Source organism: Aulonocara stuartgranti, assembly GCF_965226115.1.
Source record: "Aulonocara stuartgranti genome assembly, chromosome: 3".
NCBI classification, from domain to species: domain Eukaryota; kingdom Metazoa; phylum Chordata; class Actinopteri; order Cichliformes; family Cichlidae; genus Aulonocara; species Aulonocara stuartgranti.
Window position 1 is genome coordinate 47003877 of NC_138941.1, and position 27056 is coordinate 47030932.

Here is a 27056-nt window from a genome sequence, read left to right on the forward strand (position 1 = left end):
GTTCCACACATCCTCACTAACCCACACACCTACACAGCCCCTTCTATTCTTTTATTTTTTCCCCCACCTTTTATTCTTTAAAACAGCTCTTAAAGTCTTTCACGACTCCTGTCAAAACTCCTGGTTCATGTTCAGGGTCCTTGATTCACAATTGATTAAAGCCGTGCATCTGCAGCTGTGGGATGTGAGAATGCAACAAAAGCTGAGATTGTGACATTGTGTCGAGGTATGATTAACTTTCCAAGAAAAATAAAGAAAGCTATTCATCATCATGTTTTCTGAGGTAATTTGATTATTAAATCAGCTGAACTAAGGCGTCTAAAATTCTTAAACTTAAAATGTGATCAAACTCAATTACAATGGTGTAATTAAATTCATGTGACTTATCCTTTGGCTTTTGACTTGTTAGTTCTACTGCTTGAAGCACTGCTCACGCAAGATGATGAAACTGATGATGACTGCTTAAGTTTACTTTTCCTTTTATCCAATTAGTTTGCATACTTTGTTTGCATGCTTCATCAAATTTCACAGTGAAAACCTCAAGTTCTGACCTGTTACAAGTCCTAATGATTAATTTCATGGTAAGCTTTTGCAGAAAGGGCTGTGCTGCTGTCATCACTGTTAAAAACATTGTATATTCTTCTATTCTACTAAGCTCTTAAAGCTCGAGTTACACATGCCTGGAGAATGGTTGTATTTCCTCCTAGCACTAACCAACTACTGGTGGCGAAACTTGTGTGACACAAACCAGAAATGAAGAGCATTTGCCTTCAAGGCAAGTTGTGCCTTACTGCTGCAACCAACACGTTTCAAAAAGTGCAACGTTTACTTTGAACGTAAAAGTTCTTCATTTACATTTAGCCTCAAATCTTCACAAATCCACTTTGACTTAGCAACCAGTTTGCAAGTATTTGCAAACTGGTTGGCATCTTCCATGCAAACTACTGGAGACCAGAGCATTCTGCTATTGACCGACGCAGTTTCCAATGCAGCACTGCATACCTCTTTGACACCAATTTAGTATTAGCCAGCAAACTCCAGCAACCACTTGCCAATTTGTTGTGGAATACAAATCTTTCCATAGCGACTGGATGGCTGCAACCCCTTGCAACCAGTCTGGGAATATTAATTTTTCCATGAGTTTGCAGACCAGTCTCTAGGCTTCTGTGACTGAGGACTAACATCCACCAGAATCCCCACTGAATGAGGGTTAGGATTAGTTTGCGTTTTGCTAAGGAAGCCTAGTTTTGGAAACTAGAAGATCTGATCAAATTTCTATAATTCCACACAAAGGGCAAATCCTGCCTTAATCGTTGCCAGCAACATGGTAGCTGTAAAGAGGTCAAAGTAGCCACACTATGGGTTTCATTAATTTCTGTCATATATTTTGTCACAGTGGCATTTTCAAAACATGGCCACAGTTTCAAATAATGAGGTCAGAGTATATATTCAAGCAATCTCCATGAACCAAAAGCTCAAGTCCTCTATGCACTTGGTTTCACTACAACTATTGTCTCTACTTAACTGTGGGCATGTAGCACAGAAGCCCCACCCACATGCTATTCAAATTGTGAGGGGCAGCCAATCAGAACAAAGTTGTCTTAAAAGGAGATGGAAGGGAGCTCAAACACACTGCTTTAGAGTGAATGAACTGCAGAAAAGCTAAATGATAAAAAAAGATTATTGTAAAACGTAAATCACGCAAAGACACTCCAGTGCAGTCGAATAATAAAAACATGGGTCTAGAAACAATGAGCATTATAGCTACCCTTTAAAAAGGTATATCGTGCACAGCATCCCTGAAAATATACCTTCATAAATGTCCTCACGTTTCTCAGATTACTGAACAGATTAATCAAAAATCTTTAAAATATGGCTTCATACGATTGGAAGTATGATATTAGCCAAAAAACATAGACACATTTATTATAAGGCGCTAAGAGTTCTTGGAAGCCGGTGATGTGAGCACTGAGAAAGAATGCTGTCACTGAAACCTGTAAAGGTCACCATCTGTTTATCTACATCTCTGAAACAGATTTTCTCACTGACTATCAGCTCTGTGATCGTCTCTGTGATGGTGACATTTACAGGTATGAAGTAGGAAATGTACCTCCCTCCTGAGGCGTTCACGTCGAGAGCTAGCTGAAATATTAGAAGAAGACAGTCTATCTTTAATCGAATGTTTTCACACGTGCTTGGGGAATGCACATATCCTATTATGCTAATGTGGGCGTTCATGCAGAATCCTGGCATGGACACTGGAAGCAAGAACAGCAGTAAAAAGCTGGTATGAAATTGCAATTATTAAGCTGGCATCCTCCGGCTTTTGATTCACTTGCAAAATAACAGTGTGCGCCGTCTCAGAGAAGTAATAATCATTTCAATAACTGCACGGAAAAATGTTTTTTAATGATGGCAGGCGCATGTCAGTGTGCTGACAACAGCTGGCAAGTGGGTGGATATTTGAGATCAGGTGCAGATTGTCTAAAGATTGAGATTTATAGGGATGAATGCGCAGGCAGCTCAGTGCGCACTCGCGGAGCAGATTCTCCACACGGAGCGGACATTCCCGGACTCTCTCATCATTGCTCTTGGGGACTTTAACAAAGCCAATCTGAGCCATGAGCTTCCAAAATATAAGCAGCATATTAAATGCCCGACCAGAGAGGAGAGAACATTAGACCACTGTTACAGTACGATCAGCGGGGCCTATCGCGCGGTGCCCCGCGCTTCACTCGGACTTTCTGACCACGTCATGATCCACCTAATCCCCGCGTACAGACAGAGGCTGAAGCTCTCCAAACCTGTCGTGAGGACTAAAAAACTGTGGAGCAACGAGGCTGTGGAGGAGCTTCGCACGTGTTTGGAGTCTACAGACTGGGACACAATGAAGGCTGCTTCTAACAGCTTGGACGAGTTTACGGACACTGTCACCTCCTATATCCACTTCTGTGAGGACAGCATTGTGCCATCACGCACCAGGGTGAGTTATAACAATGACAAACCCTGGTTTACTCCTAAACTCAAAAAGCTGTGGCTGGAAAAGAGTAAGGCGTTCAGAAGCGGAGACAGGGACTGCTACAGAGAGGCCAAGTACAGGTTCACTAAAGAAGTGGACATTGCCAAACATCAGCACTCTGAGAAGATGCAGCAGCAGATCTCAGAGAATGACTCGGCCTCTGTGTGGAAAGGTTTTAGGAATATAACAAACTACAAGCCTAAAACCCCCCACTCCACTGATGACTTGCTCTTAGCCAACACCCTTAACAACTTCTACTGCCGTTTTGACGAGCCATCAGGCAGCCTTCACACCTTCAACGACCCCAACAATAGAGGCACTTTGGACACTCATTCCCCCACCTCTCCCCCCTCCATAGAGCCATCACCACCTTCAAACTGTTCACCTGCAACACCCGCCCCCTCACCCCACACAAAAGAGGATTTCACACCACCTCCTCCGACCACAACTCTTCATATTCATGAAGCAGATGTGAGGAAGCAGTTTAGGAGTCTGAATGCTCGGAAAGCTCCCGGCCCAGACGGTGTGTCTCCTGCCACCCTCAGACACTGTGCAAACGAGCTGGCCCCAGTGTTTTCTGGCATCTTCAACTCCTCACTGCAGGCATGTCATGTGCCTGCCTGCTTCAAGTCCTCTACCATAATCCCTGTCCCCAAGAAACCTAGGATCACTGGACTAAATGACTACAGACCCGTGGCTCTGACATCTGTGGTCATGAAGTCATTTGAGCGCCTAGTTCTCTCCCATCTCAAGACCCTCACGGCCCCCCTCCTGGACCCCCTGCAGTTTGCATACAGAGCCAACAGGTCTGTAGATGACGCCATCAACATGGCCCTACACTTCATCCTGCAGCATCTGGACTCCCCAGGAACCTACGCCAGGATCCTGTTTGTGGACTTCAGCTCTGCCTTCAACACCATCCTTCCAGACCATCTCCGAGGCAAGCTTTCCCAGATGAATGTGCCTGATCCCATCTGCCGGTGGATCACTGACTTCCTGACGGACAGGAAGCAGCACGTGAGGCTGGGAAAGAATGTCTCGGACTCCCGGACCATCAGCACCGGCTCCCCTCAGGGCTGTGTTCTTTCTCCTCTGCTCTTCTCCCTGTACACCAACTGCTGCACCTCCACCCACCAGTCTGTCAAGCTAATCAAGTTCGCAGACGACACCACCGTCATTGGGCTCATCTCGGACGGGGACGAGTCTGCCTACAGGAGGGAGGTTGAACGTCTGGTGTCTTGGTGCAGCCACAACAACCTGGTGCTGAATGCCCAGAAGACAGTGGAGATTATTGTGGACTTCAGGAAGCACACAGCCCCACTCCCCCCCATCATCCTGACTGACACCCCCATCACCTCTGTGGACTCATTCCGCTTCCTGGGTACCACCATCACCCAGGACCTGAAGTGGGAGCCCACCATCACCTCCGTCATCAAGAAAGCCCAGCAGAGGATGTACTTCCTGAGGCAGCTGAAGAAATTCAACCTGCCAACACGGACGATGATGCAATTCTACACTGCAATCATCGAGTCCATCCTCACCTCCTCCATCACCGTGTGGTACGCTGGAGCCACTATCAGGGACAAACAGAGACTGCAGCGTGTTGTGCGCTCTGCTGAGAAGGTGATTGGCTGCAGACTCCCATCTCTGCAGGACCTGTACACCTCCAGGACACTGCGGTGTGCAGCCCGGATCTCAGCTGACCCTTCTCACCCTGGACACAGTCTGTTTGACCTGCTCCCCTCAGGCAGGAGGCTCCGGTCCATTCGCACCAGAACCTCTCGCCATAAGAACAGTTTCTTCCCCTCTGCTGTTGGACACATGAACAATAACCACATGATTGTCCCCGCCACTAACACATGACCCTACGCTGTGTCACTGCATCATTTCATGTTTGGCACTGATCACCACCTGCACTCATGTATATATCTTTCTACGTAGCACTCATAATTCTTATTCTCATGTATATATCTCATGTATATCTCATGCACATATCTTTCTTTCTACATAGCACTTTAATTCTTATTGTCTGCACTGAAGCACCGCAGCAATTTCCTAATGTTGTAAACCTCAACATCTGGCAATAAACCCATTCTGATTCTGATTCTGATTCTGAATCTGGCTTTTTATTATTAAAGGAGGGGCTGTAAAGAAGTGAATACATAATTACAAACACTTAAGGAAAGTGGATCATCTGTTTTGCTATTCTTTCAAAGTCGGTACGAGTAATTTACAAGTTCCTTTTGACTGTACTGAGCTTACTGAGAATGTAGGAGTAATGTAGTTTCTCAGTTTGCAGCAATTTTTCCACCTTCTCTTTGATTTTTCAGCCTGAAGCTACAAAACTAGAAAAGCGTCATTTAAATGTTTAAGTGGTCAGTTTATCTTCACTGCAAACACTAATTTACTAAGTTATCCTAAATGATATCAGCTGGTCTGATCACAGGTTGCACTATGTCCGTGAACACATCCGATCAAGTGCTGAGATCACGGCACACAAAGATGATGATTGACTCTTGAATCATTCTTAAATGGCTAAAACAGAAAAAGAAAAGAAAAATGGAAAAAAAAAAAATCAAAGATACAGAAAGTAAAATGAACGACTTTTTTTGGGTGCTGTCAGCGTTAATCTCGTTAAAATGACGTTAACGCCAAAACCGCATTTACGTGGCAAATCTCCATTAACTCGCTAACGGAGATTTGACGCCTTAAATGCGGTTATTGCATTAACGGCATTTTAACGAGATTAACGCTGACAGCAATAACATATATACTTACATATAAACCAAACCAACTCATCCAATTGTTCACTGATGTTTTAAAGTTGCGTAAGACTATAAATATGCTACTGTCAGCAGAGATGAGTTGTGAATTTTATTTGTATATAAGTGTTTCATGCTGATGTCATTTATGGGTACCATAAACTTACCATAGAGGATGTTGATAAGAGAGATTGGCATAACCAGGATCCCTACGAGCATGTCCGCTACAGCCAGTGACCTCAGAAAGAAGTTGGTGGCATTCTGGAGCTTCTTTTCCAGCGACACCGCGAGGATGACCAGAATGTTTCCGCCGATCGTCAGCGCAATGATGACGAGTATGAGCAGTGCTGGCCAGTTCTTCTCTTTGATAACCGCCCTGCTCACAGACTCCTGGGTTGTTAAATTATCCAGACCTAAACTCATGCCGGAAGCACCACCACCTCCGCTGCTGCTTCCAAGTCCTATCCCCCATGGGAGGGTTTGATTGAGATCTAAGGGGTTGTTGCTCGGCCAAGCCATTCGACTCCCGACCTCCAAGGAGGATGTGGTTGTCCCGAACCCGCCAAGAAGAGCCCTTGCTGGGCCACCCATTTCAAAGAGAGATTACTGGAGATTGGACAATCTGCTTCAGAAGCATACAGAAGAAGAAGCTGCACTCAAAATTAAGGGACACTTCTCTGAAGGATATCACCTAAGAGTTGATCAGATGGGATGGGAAGAAAGCAGGATAGGGAGAAATCTGGGGGATTGTGAATGACAGGGAAGCTGGGGCAGGGGGATAGGGAAGAAGCAGCTACAAGGGCTCTTGGTTTTATTATTGTGTTTTAATAAATCTTGCTAGTTCCAAACAGCCTCAAATTGTTCTGTTAGCCTTGTATCTCCCATTACTGGCCAACAAATCATTGCCAGGGAGTTCTCAAGGTATATGCTGAGCAAAACTGTCCCGAGTTGCTTTTTGGTGTTCAGCCACATCTACATCCAAGTGGAAGTGAGACTTTAAGAGTTTTTAATTTAGAGCTGGAAATTGGATGACTCATATCCATGGCTCCGGGCCACCATCGTCCTCTGTCCACCCAATCGCTGTAGTCCGTTTGCCACAGGGTGTCAGTCGGTTTCAGTATCTGCATTCAGCTTTGAACCTTGCTGTTGTGAACGGACATATCTGAGGAGTTTATCCGAGATGATGGTGAGGGCGAACTGCGGAAAGAAGCAATGGAAGAAAAAAAAAGAATCAGATCATCTAATTTGAACTTCCTGCATGCACAAGTTGTTTTCACCCAGTCATTCATGATTTGAGAATAAATCAAACCTCTCTCTCTTACATTCCTTCTGGTCTGTCTTGATATATTCTTGATATATCCCCCCTTTCCGATTACTTTCCTTCCATCCATCTACTCCATTCACCCACTCCTCTCCCTCAGTCTTACTCAATAAATTTCCATGCTTTCGTTCTCTAAATCTTTTGAGCTTTCATCCATTTCTTCTTCCCTCTTCAGCCATCCATCAGCGCGCCCACTCAAATCTTCTTCTGTCCTGCATTTTCTCCGCTTCCTTTGCCCTCCAAGTGATTCTCCACCAGACTAATTTAGACTTTGTCCACACTCCTCAAAAAAAGGTCTGAAAAGAACGTTAAACATTGTACTCATTCAAAAATATACTAAAGATAAAAATCCAACAGATGCTTTGATGTTTACTCCTTCACATCACAGCATGTGTGTGTGTGTGTATGTATGGCTCTCCTCTCTATTTACCCTTACCAGTCAGGCAGCTTAGTGATTTAGCACCTCATAAATGTCTTCAAGGAGAGGTGGAGGAGTCAAAGTTTATGTGTGTGTGATAGTCAGCACGCGCATACAGTGAGTCTTTGCCTGTGAAGAGCACAAACGACCAAAATCCATTGAGACGTGTTCCCGTTTGCGTGGGATGTTTAAGAATGAAATGCGAATAAGTGTGTGTGTGTTTATTTTTGTGCTTTTTTCTTTCTACGTTCCCATGTGTCCACTTGTGAGTGTGTATTTTGAGATGATAAGCGAGCACATCTCCAGACGCAACCAAGCCTCCAGCTGAGATATTTTAGTGGGCGGCGAGTCTATGATAATATCAGGAAGGATAGAGTATGTCTGTCCATATTTTACTGAATGCTACATACACAATAATAAAAACTGTGCTTCTTTGTGGGTGTGGGTCTGTTAACATTTGTATTGTTTAATGTGTGTAAGTGTATTCATTTGTCTCTGCTTTGCACTTATTTGTGTAAATTGCTCTGAATGCAAATGAACTGTCTAGGTGCGATTGAGTGCAAACACAATAATTCATTCAGATTACTGTTGTGTGTGTGTCTGGGTGTGTGTGTTCCAACTTGTGTTGTTTATAAAAACAACCCATCCTCGTACTTAAATGACAATTAGGCTGATAGTAACCAGCACCTGTTTTCACACCTTGGCTCATGTGATTAGGCAGATGATCAATAGAGGGTCAGCAACCCTCTTATGGACACTCCCAATAGGGCTTAAATAGGGCTCTCCACCTCTTAGAACTCAAGAAGCTTCTTGGGCGAGAGGTGAAACGTCTTCAAGAAACTTAAAGATGATGATGACCTGGATGACTGAGAACCTTCAAAAACCCCTGAACTGAGTCTAAAGTAGATGCCTACCAGTTTACCTTGAACCACACCCTCCCCAACTGGTCTTTTATCATATTGAATGCAGTAATTGGACCTTAATGTTTTTTTTTTGTTTGTTTTGCTTTCACTTATTATACGTAAACACTTCTTTTCTCATTTTCCACTCAACTGACAGGATGGCACATTCTTATTCCCAGGGTGGCTGGAAATAGGAATGTGACCCATTTGGGGTCATCCTATAACAACCTGTCTAACCTGACCAGTTGGTATCATTTTTCAGCTTGTTGGGTTAGTGTTGGGCCGATGGGCTGATTAGTGGGCAAGTAATGTACTAACCAAAATAAGGCTTTGTGAGGGATGCACTGTTGTCTGAAAAAAGCATGTATTTACTACCAGGCCACATGCCAATCAGTAGTATCCTGTGCTCACTTAGTCGCTACAGTTGCCCGCCTAAAAGTTGAGAAATGGTTATCTCAGGTCCCGCCCATTTTACATTTTACATTGTCAGGGGTTATTTGCAAGTAGTGCAGTCGCTTGAAGTTGATTTTCTGTGGTGTGTGGTTGCCAGGTCGCAGCCAATTGATTCCACTGTGGACGCAGCTTTAGGCATTAAAATCTGCTGGGTTAGGTTTAAAAAATAAACGCAACAGTTGCCATGGCTTATAAAACACTTCTTTCTGGTTGCCATGGTGACACTTGCTTTTTCTACAGAACATACGTGCTTTTGGGACAAAACATATTTCCCACTGAATTGCATGACTTACAAATTTGTGCTCACTGACAAAAGTGTAGTTCTTTCATTTTTTTGGGTGACTATTTCACAAACTCCTGAGACTGAGCTGGGATGAAGTCACCTCTTTGAAAGTGACACAAATAATTTCTTGTAATTTCGTATATCTCTATGGGAAACATGCACTTGCTATTTCACAGGTGTTTGGATGCTGCAAAGAACTAAAACAGGAGCCCGCATGTCTCACTCTTTTTAGGTGTGGTTGCCTTTCATCATACCAGAGCATGACTGCCTGTGAGGTTCAGTTAGGTTTTGCTGTGCTTCATCCAAATACCAGTATTACTGAGGACCCTCTAAACATTTGGAGTGAGCTATAGAGCCTAAAGCGTTGGCACAGTGCCCACTACAGTCCAGCTGCACCAGTTCGTGCTCTTTTTGTTTAAATACATTCCTTTTTGTTTAAATACATTCCTCCCTCAAGTTTGTGCTCTATATTAGACACTTCTTCTTCAGCTCTCAGCGAAGGCGGTCACACTTTTCTCCTCTCCTCCTCACCCTTATCTTCCCTGCTTAGCCTCTATGTCATTGTCTTGTCTTGTGTGCATTACTTTCCAGAGGTGTGGACTCGAGTCACATGACTTGGACTCGATTTTATGACTTTAGACTTGACTTGGAAAAAATATTCTAAGACTTGTGACTTGACTTGGACTTTTACACCAATGACTTGGGACTTGAATTGGACTTGAACCGGTTTACTTGAAAAGACTTGATATTTTACCCCAAATATAAAATTTAACACGCATATTATATAGAGATTGAAAATGTGACGTCATTCACGGGTAGAACCGCAAAGGATTCTGGGAACTCGTGGCAAGCGGTACTAGCGCACGCAGGCTTTCAATTAAAATCAGTTAAACAGCGATAAAAAGAAACACAAAAATGTCAAGAAGCTGTTGTATTATTAACTGCAATAGCCGGTCGCATGACAGCCACGGGAAGCCGACGGGTAAAGAGATCGGTTGTTATCGGATTACGTCGTTGAAGAGAAATTGTTCGAGCCATGTTTCCGAAGTAACAAAGAGGCGACGAATGGCCTGGATTGCAGCCATTCAAAGATCAAATATAACGTCCCAGAACCCTCCAGCTCAGGTTAGTCTGCTCCAAGCATTTACACAAAGGTCAGTCTGCTGTTGTAGTTAATACGTCATTTTTCTTAACATAATTGGTGATATTGGTTACAAGCAAGTCTGGCGCTGAACAGAAATGGTCGCGCTATGCTCCTTTGTTTATTGTGCATAAATAGTGAATTGTCCTGACACAATATTGCGTTTCGCTTCTGTTATTATGGTACATTGACAAAAACAACATACAGTATTATTGTCACTGCTACATTTCTGTGATGCTACCAGAAATTATTTCCACTGCTAATTAATTACCATTGAGCTCAAAGGTCCTATTAATAAACGGTTAACGAATGTGTATTTATGACGACGATTTGTGAGACTGGTAAACTTATGATACGTACGATGGTCTGTACTTTCTACACGGTGCGTTTCAAGGTCCTGTACCCATCCGTCGGTAAACTGTACCTGGGCTTGTTGCAGTGACCGGAAGTTACTAAACTTCATGAGTGTATGCACTCACTCCAAGAAGCGTATGATTATAAATATGCATATAAATATGCTACGATGAGATAGCTGACTTCATCTAACTAGCAAATGTTTTCCAGGCTACGTTGGTGATGCAGTTTTTTTTAATATGTATGATATTTTTGTCATGCGATTTTAAAGCCAGTCCTACAACCGCATCCAAGAATAACATGCGGCTTATCTCAGAACTGTCGGTGAAAATTATTCTTGGAGCTAGGTTTAATTGAGCTGCATTTTAAAGAGGTGCAATTTCCCAATTTGTGTATATTTTCTAAGTTCACTATTTTGTCATGTGTTGAGAAAAACACAGATTTAAAAATTACATGGTCTAATATTTACATTTAGCATAACTGCAACATTATTTTTTCGTTTGTTTTTTTTAAAGACTCGAAAGGACTTGAAATTCAAAATTTCAGACTTGTGACTTTACTTGGACTTTTACACCAGTGACTTGAGACTCGACTCTGACTTGCCTGACATTACTTGAGACTTGAGGATAAAGACTTGAGTCTTACTTGAGACTTGCAAAACAATGACTTGGTCCCACCTCTGTTACTTTCCCTGGAATAGCCTCCCACTGTCGTCCTCTAAAACCTAAAAGAGAATTATGGATTTGATCAACTGGTCTCTGAATGCTATTGACACCCTTTTCTCAACGAGAAATCTGGGCTCGGGAGAGCCTGAGTGCCCTGGAGGGACTTTCCCTGCCGGATACACGATGGACGGGTGGCAGAACTGGAGGTTCATGTGCCTGGCGGGACTGTCGATCGAGGACGCTGAAGATATCTATCTATTCGGAACCGTGATAACAGGGTTCATGCTGATCGGAGTTGGCTTAGCCCTGGTTTATCGGAGAAATAAGAGAGCGGAACCGGCTGTTCAAACCCCCCCAAGGCTGCCCGCTGGAATCGAAATGGAACGAGGCGCAATCTCTCACAACGAACGTAATATGGTCAACACCTTGGAGACGCTTGCAGCTGCTGTGAAGGCTCAAAACAACACCATTGAGCGTATGGGGGGATACATCAGAGAGAGGCCTGCTCAAAATGAGACCCTTGAGCGACAGTTGGAAAACATCGCGGAACGGATCACTGCAGTTGTGAGGTCTCAGAATCAAAAGAATGATAACACTATAGGCATAGGCACTCACTCATCCCCCCTCCCTTTCCAACGCCTTCGATGCTTGTTTCCTGCGAGGGAACACGGCGGGTCTGTGTGCCGCGCTGGAATGGTAGCGCTGTGCAGGGCGGCTGCTGTGTTCGCTTCGGATTACTCCTCACCAACCACCCACCCCTGTGGCTTGTCATGTCTTCACAATGTTGTGCTGTGGACATTTATGTGCTTTTTTGTGCAGAGGAGTTTTTTTGTTTCCTGTTCTCATGCTGTCCTACCATGGAAGCACAGCATGAGTAGGGGTCTCTTTTTTTCCTCTTGTACTTTCCCCATTGTAGTGTACATTTGAATGTTTTTTCTCTGATTCTACCAATCTCCGACCTGTATCCCCAAGTAATGTTTGTGCTATATGTGTAAGGTCGGGGGGGGGGGTCCCATTTCACTGCAGGGCAACCTGCATGTGACGGATAAAGCTTTGATTGATTGATATAAGGAAACTTTCTGCATGCAAGTGCAATAAGGACAGCTGCAAAGATCTCCATATCTTTAAGTCTCTAAAAGCGTTGCTGACTGGTCTCTAGGTCTATGTGACTAAAGTCTGAGAAAACCTGCCCCAAAGCGTTGGGTTTGTTGCGTTTCCAAAGAGAAACTTTATCACAAATTTTAATACTGGTGGGACAGTGTGGCATCAATGCCCAAGAACACCTTGTAACACTCATAATGGCAGTATTTGATATCCTGGGGTTATAACACATTAGAAAGGAGCACTCTTTCCTCTCTCTCTTACACACACACTTTTTTATAATGGGACTGAAAAAAGAAGAAAAAAGAAAGAAAAGCACACAGTTCGTGAGTCCATTTTCTTTGTGGTGTATTTGGGGTCATTTTGGAACATACTCTACTTTCACATGCCTTTGAGCAATTTAAATTATTTAACACAGATATTTTCAGAGCTTGGGCACAGGTAGCTTTCACACCAGATACCATATCCACTCTTCCAACATGGCTAGGGCTCAGTATGCTGACATGCGGTAACCACACAGCTCAGGCAATCTAGACTTTTGAGGGTCAAACATGCTCTACCACAGTGCACATCATCTGTCATTTATTCCTGTCATGTAACTGAGTTTATCTCATTTATTCATTTTTGGTAAACTGAATGAGTTTCCAGTGTAACAAAACTCTGACACATAATGTCTCACAAAACCACAAAGTGGAATCATTGCATTTTTGCTACATCAGATGTTTGTGTTGGCTCTCAGTCATCCGGGTCACGGTCGACTGGACCTCTTAGAACTGAAGAAGCCTCTTGGATGGGAAGTGAAACATCTTCAAGAAATTGAAAGAAGTCCAGTCGCTTTCTTGGAGATGCTCCAAACTGTTACTTCAGTATTTTGTTTTGTTTAGAGATGTACTACATGCTACACTTATGTAGCTAACATATTAACTAAATATGTTGAAATGCTAGCTATCAAATGGCAAGGTGTAATTAAGTGTATAAACATTGCATTTCGTTTTTCTGGGGGTTGCTGAAATGTAACAACATCATAATATGACATAATTCAGCTTTTGTGGATATGAATTAAAGGTTGTTGTGTGCTGTTGTGATATTAAAACAATGCAAAGCTTTTATACGGAGCATAAATTAGGTGCCATTTAGCCCATTGGTAGGTGGGTGCTAGGCAACATAATGACTTTGCTCAACTCCTGAATAACTTCCATGGTTTTGTGATCACAGCTAAGCTAATGAAACAACCAAAGTTAGGTTTAGTATTTTGAGTTTAGAAAATGAAAAACGGTTGTTTGAAGCATAACAATGAAGGATGTTATCTGTTTTCTGGGGAGGATAGATTTTATATATGATACCAATATTAATGACTGCCTCTCCCATCAGACCAAATCATCATGTAATCTCACCACCATTCAGCTCCTGGTAGGGCTTTAGCCTGGACTATGGGGCCATATTTTATAGATTTGAAGAGCAAGACAGGGAAGACCACATTATAGAGGAGGCTACTACAATTTATTGATTATTTCTCAGGACAACATAAATCCAATGAAACTGCTGAGCTTGTCTTTTCTTGACTAAACCAAATAAACAAAAAAAGGTAAACAGCATCGTAATAACGTGCGCTTTAAAATTCTACCCTTGGAAAATGAAAAAGGCAACACAGAAAAACCAACGCAACTTTAAATCGAGTCGAGGGAAGAACTATACGTGTGATTACGGATTGTGTGTGAGTGCGTTTGTCACCAGCGCGCTGCTTTGTGTGTAACGGACAAGCTGCTTCCTATCGCCTCCTCTATCAGCATAGTTCACAGGAAACTAAACAGCACTGCAGGCAAGCCATTTAACTGGCCTGACAAAGCAGCAATATGTCACAGAGAGAGGGAGAAGACGACGAAGAGAGGGGAGGAGGAAGAGGAGAGGAGGAGGGAAGTTGGACAAAGCAGTGATTGGGGAGATAAAGGAAAAGTGATTGAAAGGAGAGGAAAGAGATAAAAGAGATGAGAAAGCGAGGGAGGAGAGACGCGCACGAAACCATGAGTCACGCCGAATGAAGCCAATTTCTCGACTCCACACGACAGTAACTTGTTATTCTACCAGTGATTATCTTTTTATCTGGAAACTCGAGTGAAAGCACACAGTTCATTAGTTTCAAACCAAAGATGAGATGCGGGCCTCAGCTAGCCAATCACATCACATGTAGATTAGGCTTATATTTGGTGTTGTGACTGCAGAACGCATTCCGGCCCTCATCCTGGAGAGAGTTACGCAGACACGGCTGGGGACTCGCAGAGTCGTGGCACAGACGCCGCCGCGGTCGCTGGCGCTTTCCACCATGGGGAAAATAAAACTGCCGCTGCACTTCTGTTTGTTTAAGCCATTTCTGCTCTGCGAGATAAAACAGCAGAGGGGGGAAAGCAAAATGGGATGGGGGGATTTTCTTCTTATTAATGTGCCCTACAAAGCAAACACTAACTGCCTTTTTTGTTTGGTTTAAGGCTTAACATTTAAGCGTTTATGTTTCCCTAACAATAGACAGTGTCAGCTATGTATTTACCAGCTATATGCTGGTGAATGCCAACTTCTGTGGCAACATTTTGTACTGAGGCAGCAGCAGGTGGTTCGTCTTCCCTCTTTTCTCCGCTCACAGGTCTACTTTTATTTGCTTTGCAGGATAAAAATAAGAGTAGAGAATAGTTCCTGCTGCCTTTAAAGTACATCGGATTATTTTGGTGCTGTTGTGAAGTAATTGTAACCAAAGCTATTGTTCCTCCTACTTCCTGGCTACCTTAATCCTTGGAGGGTTAAGTTGCCAGAAATGAGAAGTACCCTGACCTTCTTTTTAATAACTGGAAGACTCAAAATGGTCTCAAAATATGCTGACACACACAACCTTCCCATATGGAAAAGAAATATAAGAAAAACTTATAAAAGACTTGCATCAAATCTTATATCTGTTTTCACTCTTGTATGCTTTACATACAAGTTTCACACAAGACAGATACAAACTTTATAAGATTTATATATATATCTTTTACTGTAACGGATGCTATCTTGTGTTTTGAATGTGGGAAGAAAACCTCAGGAACAAGCCTCATTTCTCCAGACTAATAAATGTAATAAATGAGAGACAGCACTGAAATAAAATAACTTTTTGCAGAGTTTTTATGGAAAAACTCCAGGATAAACCTGTGTCAATTTTAAAAAATGATCTCAGTTTAGCGTTGTGTGAGCTGTAGCCTTGGCAGCATAAAACTGTAATCCAGAAAAATGGAGTCTAGGATTGGAGGGATGTTTGAATGCACTTTGCAGAAGATTCTAATTAGATTCTTTTACATGTTCTTTTTCTTTTTAAATTACAGATTTACTTTGCTAAAATTAGAAGTTCAAAAATAGATAAAAAATACCAGATGGCAGATTAAGTGAACCCCTCCCAACATCTGCTGTCTGGATGTTTGTGAGGAACCTTGGAGTCATTTTTAAGCAGTGCTTTTCCATTAACCTGCACGTTATACATTTAACTGAGCCTGCCTGTTTTAATAAGCACAGAAATTATTATAACTTGTAAGTACTTATTACTGTTTTAAAAATTTCCTGAAAAGCTTTTGGATTTTCCAAAACGTGACAGGAAGAACACTGAAAACTGCCACCTTGTTAAATCCAGAACTGAAGTGAAAAATCGTATTCCTCACATTCAATGTCCTGCACGATCAGGCCCCATCATAACTTCAAAATGTCACATAACCCCAACAAAACACTCAGCCTTGTGTGTTCTGTTGGGGTTTACTTGAGTTTGCTTTAGTTTCTAAAAACTGAATGGGAGGCAAAGCCTTCAGCGTTTTGGACTAGCTGCAGTTGGCCAATTAATGTAGCGGTAATGCCAGAATAGAGGCTATTATAGAAGTCGAGACGAGATGAGATGAAGGCATGGATCGCTTTCTCAAAATCTCTGAAGCCACTACTGTATGACTTGATGCGTCAAGCTAAAGCAGAGATGAGTCACCTCAGTTCTTCAGACTGAAGAATTCGCTTGGGTAAGTGACGAAACATTTCTCCCACTAAAACATTACATCCAGATTAACAGCATCAACTTTTTGGGACTGCTGTAGAGCATTCGATTTTATCCTTACTGTCCCAGCTTGGGTTTCACCCTTAGTCTATGTAGTGGAATTACGTTGTTGCCCCTCCCTGAGCCTTCCTATCAATAAAAGGGAGTTCTTCCTTCCCACCATTGCCAAGTGTGACTCATAGGAAGCTGATTGTTGATTGTTGTGGTTCAATGTGTCGTGATCTGCAGGGAATGCAGATCATGTGTTGGAAACTGGAGCCAAAAGCAAAAGGTTGATGATAAAGTACAAAATAAAGACGAGGGAAAGGTGACTGAGACACAAGTGGAGACGCAGCAGAACTGCATTAAACCAAGGAAGCAAAACAAACCACAATGCACACGAGGTGAGAGATCACCAAAATAAAACAGGAAGCATGACCGCTGAGACTGAGCTAAACAAACACGAATGCACGATGGACCACATACAGGGGACGCTAGGAAGAACATACAGAGACAAGACTAAGATGAACACGGGAGGGGACTAACTAAGAGCTAGAAACATGAATAACTAAACAATTAAACACTGAAAATACTAAACTACAGGAGATGTAACAGGAGTTCTCGAATAATACATGAAAAGGAAACTTAACAACCTAAAGATACTTAAACAGAACCTGAAAAATCAAACACCAAAAAACTTTATTTGAAGTTGTAGAGTCCTGACACTGCATATATAAAAGTGAATGAACAGTTAAAGAATTGCTTTTGCACGAGTGTCCCAGGACAACAGGAAGCAGCACTCATCTGCCATGTTGTTTTTAGAATCAGAGGAAACCTGTGAATGGGTTCACAGCTTTCCACAGGTGGTTCTGTGAATGCAGACTCTACACAGGGATTTACTGAAGCTTGAACCCAGGAACATCTTGCTTTAAACGGTACTAATCACTGAGCCACCGTGCGTGAAATTACAGTGCAAACAACTATGCCTTAGTTGCTACTGAGAAAACCTCCCAATGCTTTAGCACAGTTGAGCTTTATCTGGCAGACGTTACTGTTCTTAGAGTGGATCATAAACCATCACAGTTTGAGACCTGCACAACCATTAGATCAGATTCTGTGGTTTTTAATGGCTTTTTGTATTTTGCCTACATTCCTGCTCAAAACAAATTGCCGTTCATTAAACATTTTATGTGCACTTCAAGGGCAGACGTTTTTTTTTTGCTTCCCGGAACGAGCACGAACATAGTGAGAATTTAAAACAGAGGAAGTTAAATGAGTTGACTGTGTGTTAGGTCACTGTTGTGCTGTAGGAACACATCTTCTTCATCCACAAATTTAAAGCCAAATCAACAAAACTGGGAGAGTTTTTTCCACAAAAGCACAGAAGCGCTGCATCGCAACTACAACTTTGAAGCGGGTTTATTGAGAAATATTGAGCAGTCTGAGCTGTGCAGGTGGAGGTGTGTTTTTTCAGTGTGGTAAGGGCACAGAGGAAGAAAAAGAAGAAAGAAATGAAGCTGCAGAAACAATGCGGAGAAAAGAGAGAATGTAAAGACAGAGAGCAAGAGCAGCATCGGTAAATCCGGTCACTTACTTCTACCTCACCTCCCAATCGATGTGCTTGACCTTTTCTGTTCTCTCGGTTATCAGCAGTGGCGAGTCTCTCCGCCGTCGCCTCTCTCTTTGGCTCTCCCTCCTGCTGTACCAAAACCTCTGTCATCTGTCACTCCACGCCTCCGGAGCGAGGGATCAGCAGCATCATCCATCTGCCTGCAGTGAAAGAGGGAGGAAAAGGGCAAAAAAAAGGAAGAGAAAAATGAGCTATTGACTTTTTGATGCTCATTTGTAAAACATTTCAGTTCAAAACAGAGGTAAAAGTGAGTGAAAACACAAAACCACACTAACTCCTACACACACCCACACTCCAGCAGCAACACCACAACTGAATGTACCATTAATCGTCGGTTCTTTCATCCAGCAGAAGCACAGTGGCACTGAATAAAGACTTATATTATTTTTAGGAGCTAGAAACATTAGAAAAGCAGGAAAAGGCACTTAGTTAAATATCTGTTGTGTAGTATGTTATGTGGAATAAATTGCAAACATGGTACAGAGCATCAATTTTAACTGTGTGAAATAAGATAAATCCTATTTAGGGCTCTCTGTTTGCCTGTGTTACTAATGTTGCTGTTCAGTACGTGAGGATATTAAACAAACTCATCTTATGTCGTTAGCCTCATACGACTCACATTGATCAATGACTGGTGGGCCAGACCAGGGGAACTCCCCTTTCTGTCAGTAAAAGAAGTTTGTCTACACATTTAATCCCTGAGATATCTTAGTATAAGAAAAATAAGCGCAGGTTCAATAGTACATTTTAGTTTTTCTACATATTAAAGAAATACTGCTGTAGTAAATGAAGAAACTGCTGATTGCTCATTTGCCAAATGGTCCTGTAATTATAAAACTGAAAATCTCTGTTCTGTTATTTGTTTTTTGTTGACCCACTGTAAAAAAAAACAAAAAACAAAAAAACAGAAATTTTGATAATCAGAGGTAAAACTAAACCTTCTGCTATCTGAAAATCTTCTTAAAACATATTTAAAAGTTTGGAGTCTTTGCCAGGACAGTTATGGCCCTCAGGCCTTATGTTTGACACCAAAAATGCAATCAACACAATTCAGTTTTATTTACATGGTGCCAAAGCAAAACAGTGTTTATAGGACATTATATTCCTTATACATGTTCAGTGGTATTTTCTGATTCATGTCATTCATCAGCAGGGATGATGAGACAGAGTACCGGGCTGTGGTCGACTCCTTTGTTACGTGGTGTGAGCAGAATCATCTGCAGCTCAACGTGGCAAAGACCAAGGAACTGATCGTGGACTTCAGGAAGACCAGGAAACACTTGACCCCTGTTTCAATCCAGGGGGTCAGTGTTGACATTGTGGAGGACTATAAATACCTTGGAGTACACATTGACAATAAACTGGACTGGGCTAAAAACACCACAGCACTTTACAGGAAGGGCCAGAGTCGTCTCTATTTTTTGAGGCGACTGAGGTCCTTCAACATCTGCCAGAAAATGCTGAGGATTTTCTATGAGTCTGTTGTGGCCAGTGCGATCCTCTATGCTGTTGCATGCTGGGGGAGCAGGCTGAGGGTCGCAGATGCCAACAGACTTAATAAACTGATCCGTAAGGCCAGCAATGTTGTGGGGATGGAGCTGGACTCCCTCAAGGTGGTGTCGGAGAGGCGGATGCTGTCCAAGATAAAGACAATGTTGGATAACACCTCCCACCCACTCCATGACATGTTGGTCAGTCACAGGAGCTCGTTCAGTGAGAGACTGAGATTACCGAAAAGCACCACTGAACGACACAGGAAATCATTCCTGCCTGTGGCCATCTCCCTGTACAACGCATCCACTTAACACACTGTTTGCTGCTACAACTACACATGTTTCTTTTCCAACTATTTATTTATAAGTGACTTATGTATGTATGTATGTATGTATGTATATATATGTATATATTGTACTATTCTTAGTTAGCGTATTGTCTGTCTTGTCTTAATGTTGGTTTAAAATGGAGCACTGTAACAAAAAATAATTTCCCCCAGGGATCAATAAAGTATTCTGATTCTGATTCTGATTCGTCACGTATCTTTAAAAAATATGTTTGTTGTTATGAATATTTTCAGGAAAAAATTGTTTAATGTGAAACACACAGGGCCCACAAGTTGAAGTTGAAAAAGTATGTGTTCAAGAACTTTTTATCATAGATTTCTTTTATTTCATTGATTTCTTTTCTTACTACCTTTTCTAGATGGCAAAAAAATAATATTTATGAGTTTTTAGAGTTGGAAGAAGTTTTCTTCTTAGGGTTTCTGAGCTCAGCCAGATAAGTCGAGGCTCTCAGTCAGTCAGGAGGGGTCCTCTGCACAATCAGGCACGACTGGGACACCAAGTGGGTGCCTCCTAGGTTAGGTGTTTCCAGCATTTTGTACTGGGAGGAGGCCCCAAGGTAGACCCAGGGCGCACTGGAGAGGTTTGATGTCTCGACAGGCTCGGGAATGCCCTGGTTCTCCCCCCGGAAGAGATGGACGAGGTGGGTGGTAGGTCCGGATGTCTCTGCTTAAACTGCTGCCCCCATGATCCGAACCCAGATAAGTAACGCAAATTAAATGGATGGATAAAGCTGCAATTTTTAACCAACCACCCACAATATAAAGCACATTGAGGAGACTGTGGTTGTGATTCGGCGCCATATAGATAAACTGAATTAAACTGAACACATTAAGAAGACAATAACTGGTTGATTCTGTGTATCATGCTTCTCTGAGGTTCATCACTAACCGTAAATTTCAGACTCACCACTGTGAGTTATACTCTCAGGTAGGATGGCCTGCTTTGGTAAGTCGGAGGAACTGTCATTTATACAGTTTTATATATAAGGCGATACTTGGGTTGCTGCCTTCTTATCTATGTTCCCTGCTTGTAATGAAACATGCTGGGCGGTATTCTCTTCGTCCGCATCGTTACTTGTTGCTTTCTGTTCCATTTGCCCAAACTGAACTTGGTAAAAGAGCTTTTGTCCATTTAGCACCCTTGGCCTGGAACAAACTGCAGAAGGAATGGAAAATGACTGAACTCATTTCATTAAGTGATTTTAAATCTAAACTACGAATCCTTGAGGCCAAGTCCATAACATGCAACTGTTTCAATTAGATTGATTGTCATTTTAACTGACTTTTTTATTTTATTTGAATTTTATTGAATTTTATTTTTTATTTTATTTGTATTCTTTCACTTATTGTTGCATGTGTGTTGTTGCTGCCTGTGTTTGAGTAATTTCTGTAACCGTGAGACATCTGCTGCTGCCTATCTTGGCCAGGTCTTCCTTGAAAAAGAGGTTTTTAATCTCAATGGGATCTTCCTGGTTAAATAAAGGTTAATAAATAAATAAATAATAACTCACACTTAGTAGAGTTTTTTCAAAGCTGGATGGGAAAAAGTGACAAAAATCCAACAATTTCTCAAACTAAGTTCAGATATGGTACTTTGTTCTTTCTTGATGAAATTTTGGTTGATCATTTGGTTAAAACTGCCACCTAAGCTTCACTGAAACACACTGAAATAAGTGATGACTGCAAGGTGTTCAAATCACATTACTACCAATCAGCACCCAGGCCTGTGTACAGGCAGGTCCCACATGTGTAACAGTGACGCTATTTGATGCAGCTCTGACACAAAAATCAAATGTCGTGCTCCATGTGGCATGCGTTGGATGGATATGGATTGTGTTTAAATGTCACACGGGTCATTTCCATCAGCGTGGTCACTAAGCCATGAGGCCACATAATGGACTGGACAGATGGAGCAAAGTTACAACAATAAGACAGCCTGGCTGGAGTCAGTCTGCCAGGTGGGTTAAATAACAGAAAGAGATGCTGAAAGAGTTAGAAGCCAAAGAAACCCACTGTTAAAAGCTAACATTGAAAAGCTACCCTGAAAGGAGATGACTGTGCGTGGTGTTGCAGTTTAAGGAATATAAAGCCAAAACATTATCTTGAAACTGGGGGTTCTGCATTGCTCAATTTCTCTTGACGAAGCACCTGGATTAGTGTGTTTTCTGTCAGTAAAGAAGAGTGGAGAGGATAAGCTAAATATCGTACTTGGCAGACAAATTAATGGCACATTCAACACTCCAAACAGAAATCCTGACACTCTGCAATAATTAAACATTTAAAGAGGATCCAAAAGGCAGTTATCTCACAGCGAGCCAAGCTTATATAAAAGCCTATCCTTCACAGCTCAAAGTGTTACAGAAGGGAGGGACAAGAATGGGGAAAAAAAAGTCATAATTAAGTCTGTAATATAATCCTGAAACACCTAAATCCCACAGAAAATTATTTTTCTTACAGGTCTATTTCCTTTGACTCCATTATACCATATGTACATGTGCTTATAGCCTTGGGAGTCTTATTCTAAAGCAAATACATTCAAATATATGCGGGAACAGGAAACCAACATGCTCGAGGCATAAGACCCGAAGTGGCACGAGTGACATTTGGGATGAATTCACAGAGCGCCTACTAACCACAGCAACAGCTGGTAAAAGTGACACACAGACATCAACAGATGCCATTTTGGCAGAGCTGAACAAAACTCCTCTGATGTTTGGGAAAAGGGAAGCATAGTGACCTCTAAGCAAGAAAAGTACTGACAAAACTGCTCATCCTCTCTATAATGCCTGATTTATGCTTCTATGCCGTAACCTTCATCGCCTTTCAGTCGTTGACTTGAAACATAGCTCTGCTTCTCGGGAGGTGCACCTCAGGTTACTTGGAAGGTTATGGCATAGAGTTAAAAGGGGATTCCAGTTACATCGTAAGTCATGACGTAGATTTCCTGCTGAAGCGTAATTCACCCATAAGGCTGCTTCACCACAGCAGACCAATACAGCTTGCATGGAGAAGCTAATTTTCCACTCTGAGAAAAACCTGTTGGTTCAGTTCACGTCTCATAGAGAGAATGCACAAGTGAGTGGAAGGACGGCGCACTTAGGAGACTCTCCTATAGACGTCTATTTGACTTTAATGCCTTGCTTTCATTCAGTAATTACTATGTACAACATAGTAAAAGTGCAGGATTGTATCTTCACCACTCGTCTTGAGCTGCTCGTAGATTTACCTGGCAGAAATTCAAAGAAGCTTGTGTAACAGTGTTAGGGTAATACCGAGGGTAGTTCGAGAGATAGATCGATAAAACTCAGAAACGACATGAAATTCTCAGGTGGAGGTAGCAACGAAGTGCAATGATGCATGCCCTACTGAATGTATTCACATTATGGTGGTGAAAGTGCAATGATTCATATTTCATGTAGCTGTAATTTCAGATGTTCCCACAGTAAGTTGTACAGCAGCTGAGTTTAATGAAAAAATCTGGAGAGAGGTCAGAAGAGCGCAGCAGAAGGGAACGAGCAGTAAAGGGAAAGTGCTGAACCCTCTTCAAATCAGATCCTCTCATTGATGGGACTTTGTAGGTGGTAATCACTCCCATTGAGATCACCAGCGGGAGACCTGCTGTACCTACTAGCAGGCGATTAATTGCCCAATTCTAATCAGTGATAAACAGACTATAACCCAGATTACATGGAAGGCCTCCAACATTTGTGTGCATGCAAAACCTCTGAATGACTTTTGGCATAGTTAGGTGCAGTTCAGACAGTTTAACGGTGTTTTCAGTGCATACCTTTTTAGAAGATAATGGTCAAGTTGCTATGTTCTTTGTGCTGATTTTTGCTGCTTTTTCAACATGAAGCAACAGGCAGTGTTATTTATATAGTGCTAAATCCCAACAGGAAATGCCTCAAGGTGTTTTATATTATTAAGTAAAGACCCTACAATAACATTCATAATATAATCTGCTCTGGAGTAACCAATCTCTTACTTTCAGCTTTTCAGAAATTATTTTTTGATCTAACCTTCATCCCCTGTCATGGATCGCTGTGTGGCAAGCAGGAGGAGGACCCAAATGCAAAACTCACAGACACGGGGATGAACTCGAGAAACACAGCTTTAATGCTGGCACGGTAGAACACAGGAAATACAAAACTAAACTGGGGAAAAGTAAACTAACACTCGCAGGTAGACACAGGAAGATCCACACAACATGAGGGAGAACGCGACGCCGAACAGAGGGAGACGCAGACAGAAATACACAGAGGGTTAACGAGGAAAGTGGGAACACACGGGGAACACAGCTGACACAGATAACCATAACGAGACAGGGCGGGTTGAACATAACACTGACGGGAGACGGGCAGAGTCAAACAGGAAGTACAGAGGTTCAGACAGGAGGAGAGAGAGCGCGGGGAAAACACAGACATAACGGGCTGGGGAAACATGGAATAAAACATAAGGAGAGACGAGGGCTCACAGATACACAGAGGGGCACACAGGGGGTAAAAGCCACGAAGGGAAAACACTTAGGGAACAACACAACAGGGCAACTCAGGAAACATGGCCTAAATAGGGAACAAAATACAAACATACAAGAAAACTAAGAATACTGGGCCAACATGGCCCAGGACCATGACATCCCCTCTTACTGGTGTTCTCTTGGCTGCATTCCTTTTCTTGTGCAGTTGTATAAGTAATATACTACTATTATTAGCTCAAAGCTAAGCACGCTGGAAAACATTTGGTTGGTTTACATGCAGAGCCGATGATGACTCCTTCTGATTCTGGAGTAAGACCTGTATTATCTCTCTGGTGGATTGAAAGAGTGCTGTAAATATCTTTTTTTATCCATGAACTCAAACTGAATGCATGATGTGTACTGTAAGGGTACACCCCCGCATGTTTTATTTAATTATAATACTGTATGCTGTTAGAATGTTCTGATTGTTCAAATATGTTACTTGCTTTAGTTGTTTATAATGTGTGCCCAAATCTCTGCGGCAGGAATGAAGCTGGATACGACCACTATTCTGCGTTCTCCAGCATACTTTGCTGTTCTAACATGCTTCCATGGCTGCAGCTCCCTAGCTGCCAGCCACACATACCCACAATTACAACATGACAGTCTTAACCCGGCGAGGCATGATTGGAGATGCCCTGCAGGTGCGTTCACCTACCCTGCAGTGGCACCGCCGACCATGCCCCGCCACAATCTCCAGTGATACATAATACTGGAAGAGTAATTCCGTTTTTACAACACAAGAGTGACTATCTCCTAAAATGAGGTGTACAAAACAAGTAACGATTAGCGCTGTTAGCGTTAATCTTGTTAAAATGACGTTAACGCCATAACCACATTAACGCGGCAAACCTCCGTTAGCAAGTAACAAAAAACCAACCATTTGTACACATATTTACAAATGGCCTGCTGAGTGGTGCATGGAGCAAGTTTTGGGTGGCTTGCGACCTAAAATCCAAGTACACAGATGCAAAAAAAATCAGGCCACTGTGCGATGTGTTCACTGCTACAGGTACACATGTGGTAAATGCAGACGACAGATACCGTGGCAGTGCCAGGATTGTGAGTGATTGCTGAAAATGTTGAAATGTACTCACTCACTTTTTATCATTATTTGTAAATATGTGTACAAATGGTTGGTTTTTTGTACTGTTTTCATCAATAAATGTCAGCAACAAAGGACATACACCCATGTGTGTTGATTTCTCCCTAAGATGGCAAACTGAAACACTCCAAGTTGGTGACTTTTGGAGATTTGTTTCCCTGGATGATTGAGAATGCATCAAGATGAAACACAAAAGGAAGCTCACCGCTTTTGTTGCTGCCATAAATGCCATTAGTTCAGGGAGGTCCATGAACCAATGAACATGCTCCATGCACCACTCAGCAGGCCATTTGTAAATATGTGTACAAATGGTTGGTTTTTTGTACTGTTTTTATCAATAAATGTCAGCAACAAAGGACATACAAAGGACATGTGTTGATTTCTCCCTAAGATGGCAAACTGAAACACTGAAACACTCCACTCCCCCACCCCCTCAATCACTCAGTGAGTGATTGAGGGGGTGGGGGAGCTGCTAAAAGTGGTGAGCTTCCTTTTGTGTTTCATCTTGATGCATTCTCAATCATCCAGGGAAACAAATCTCCAAAAGTCACCAACTTGGAGTGTTTCAGTTTGCCATCTTAGGGAGAAATCAACACATGTCCTTTGTATGTCCTTTGTTGCTGACATTTATTGATAAAAACAGTACAAAAAACCAACCATTTGTACACATATTTACAAATGGCCTGCTGAGTGGTGCATGGAGCAAGTTTTGGGTGGCTTGCGACCTAAAATCCAAGTACACAGATGCAAAAAAAATCAGGCCACTGTGCGATGTGTTCACTGCTACAGGTACACATGTGGTAAATGCAGACGACAGATACCGTGGCAGTGCCAGGATTGTGAGTGATTGCTGAAAATGTTGAAATGTACTCACTCACTTTTTATCATTATTTGTAAATATGTGTACAAATGGTTGGTTTTTTGTACTGTTTTCATCAATAAATGTCAGCAACAAAGGACATACAAAGGACATGTGTTGATTTCTCCCTAAGATGGCAAACTGAAACACTCCACTCCCCCACCCCCTCAATCACTCACCCCCACTCCCCTCCCTCCAGAATTCCTAGGTAACGACCTAATATACATATGAATGACTAGCCAATTTAGCTTCCACTTCCACCATTTGACTGCTCTCGGGTTTTATAGGTAGAAAGGTAGAAGCCTGGGGATGCTAGTGTTAAAGCGTTGCAGCCCCTCACATGGGTCGAGCCACGTTAATTCGCTAATGGAGATTTGCCGTATTAATGCGGTTATGGTGTTACCGTCATTTTAATGAGATTAACGCTGACAGCACTAGTAACAATGTCTTTATATTTGCAGGTAAGGAAATACAAAATAGTAAATAGATTGACCTTGATCCACAGGGTTGAAGAGAAAGTAGGGAAGTTGGCCAAGAGTCTCCATTATGTGTTTAGTCTGTAGCAGTGAAGCTAACTATTAGCAACTAAAGCTAATTCACTAGTCCATTTGGAGACCTTGTGGCACTGTGGTGATTTTATACACAAACCTATCT

General features: G+C 42.2%; 1 protein-coding gene and 1 long non-coding RNA gene across 4 annotated transcripts in view; one reads left to right on the top strand and one right to left on the bottom strand.

Moving 5' to 3' along the window:
- The window catches only part of LOC309697815, a 332892-nt gene that overhangs the window by 105739 nt on the left and 200097 nt on the right, over nucleotides 1-27056 (top strand). The window lies entirely within an intron of this gene.
- The window catches only part of htr2cl1 (5-hydroxytryptamine (serotonin) receptor 2C, G protein-coupled-like 1), a 113554-nt gene that overhangs the window by 31063 nt on the left and 55435 nt on the right, over nucleotides 1-27056 (bottom strand). For 2 of the 3 annotated variants that reach the window (XM_082519705.1, XM_082519707.1), the window contains exons 2-3: nucleotides 18047-18222; nucleotides 5949-6978 (exon numbers count right to left, since the gene is read on the bottom strand). In XM_082519705.1, the coding sequence (XP_082375831.1) occupies nucleotides 5949-6372 (424 nt within the window). In that variant the 5' untranslated portion in view covers nucleotides 6373-6978; nucleotides 18047-18222. The remainder of the gene's footprint in view (nucleotides 1-5948; nucleotides 6979-18046; nucleotides 18223-27056) is intronic. The other variant, XM_082519706.1, reaches the window with a different exon arrangement.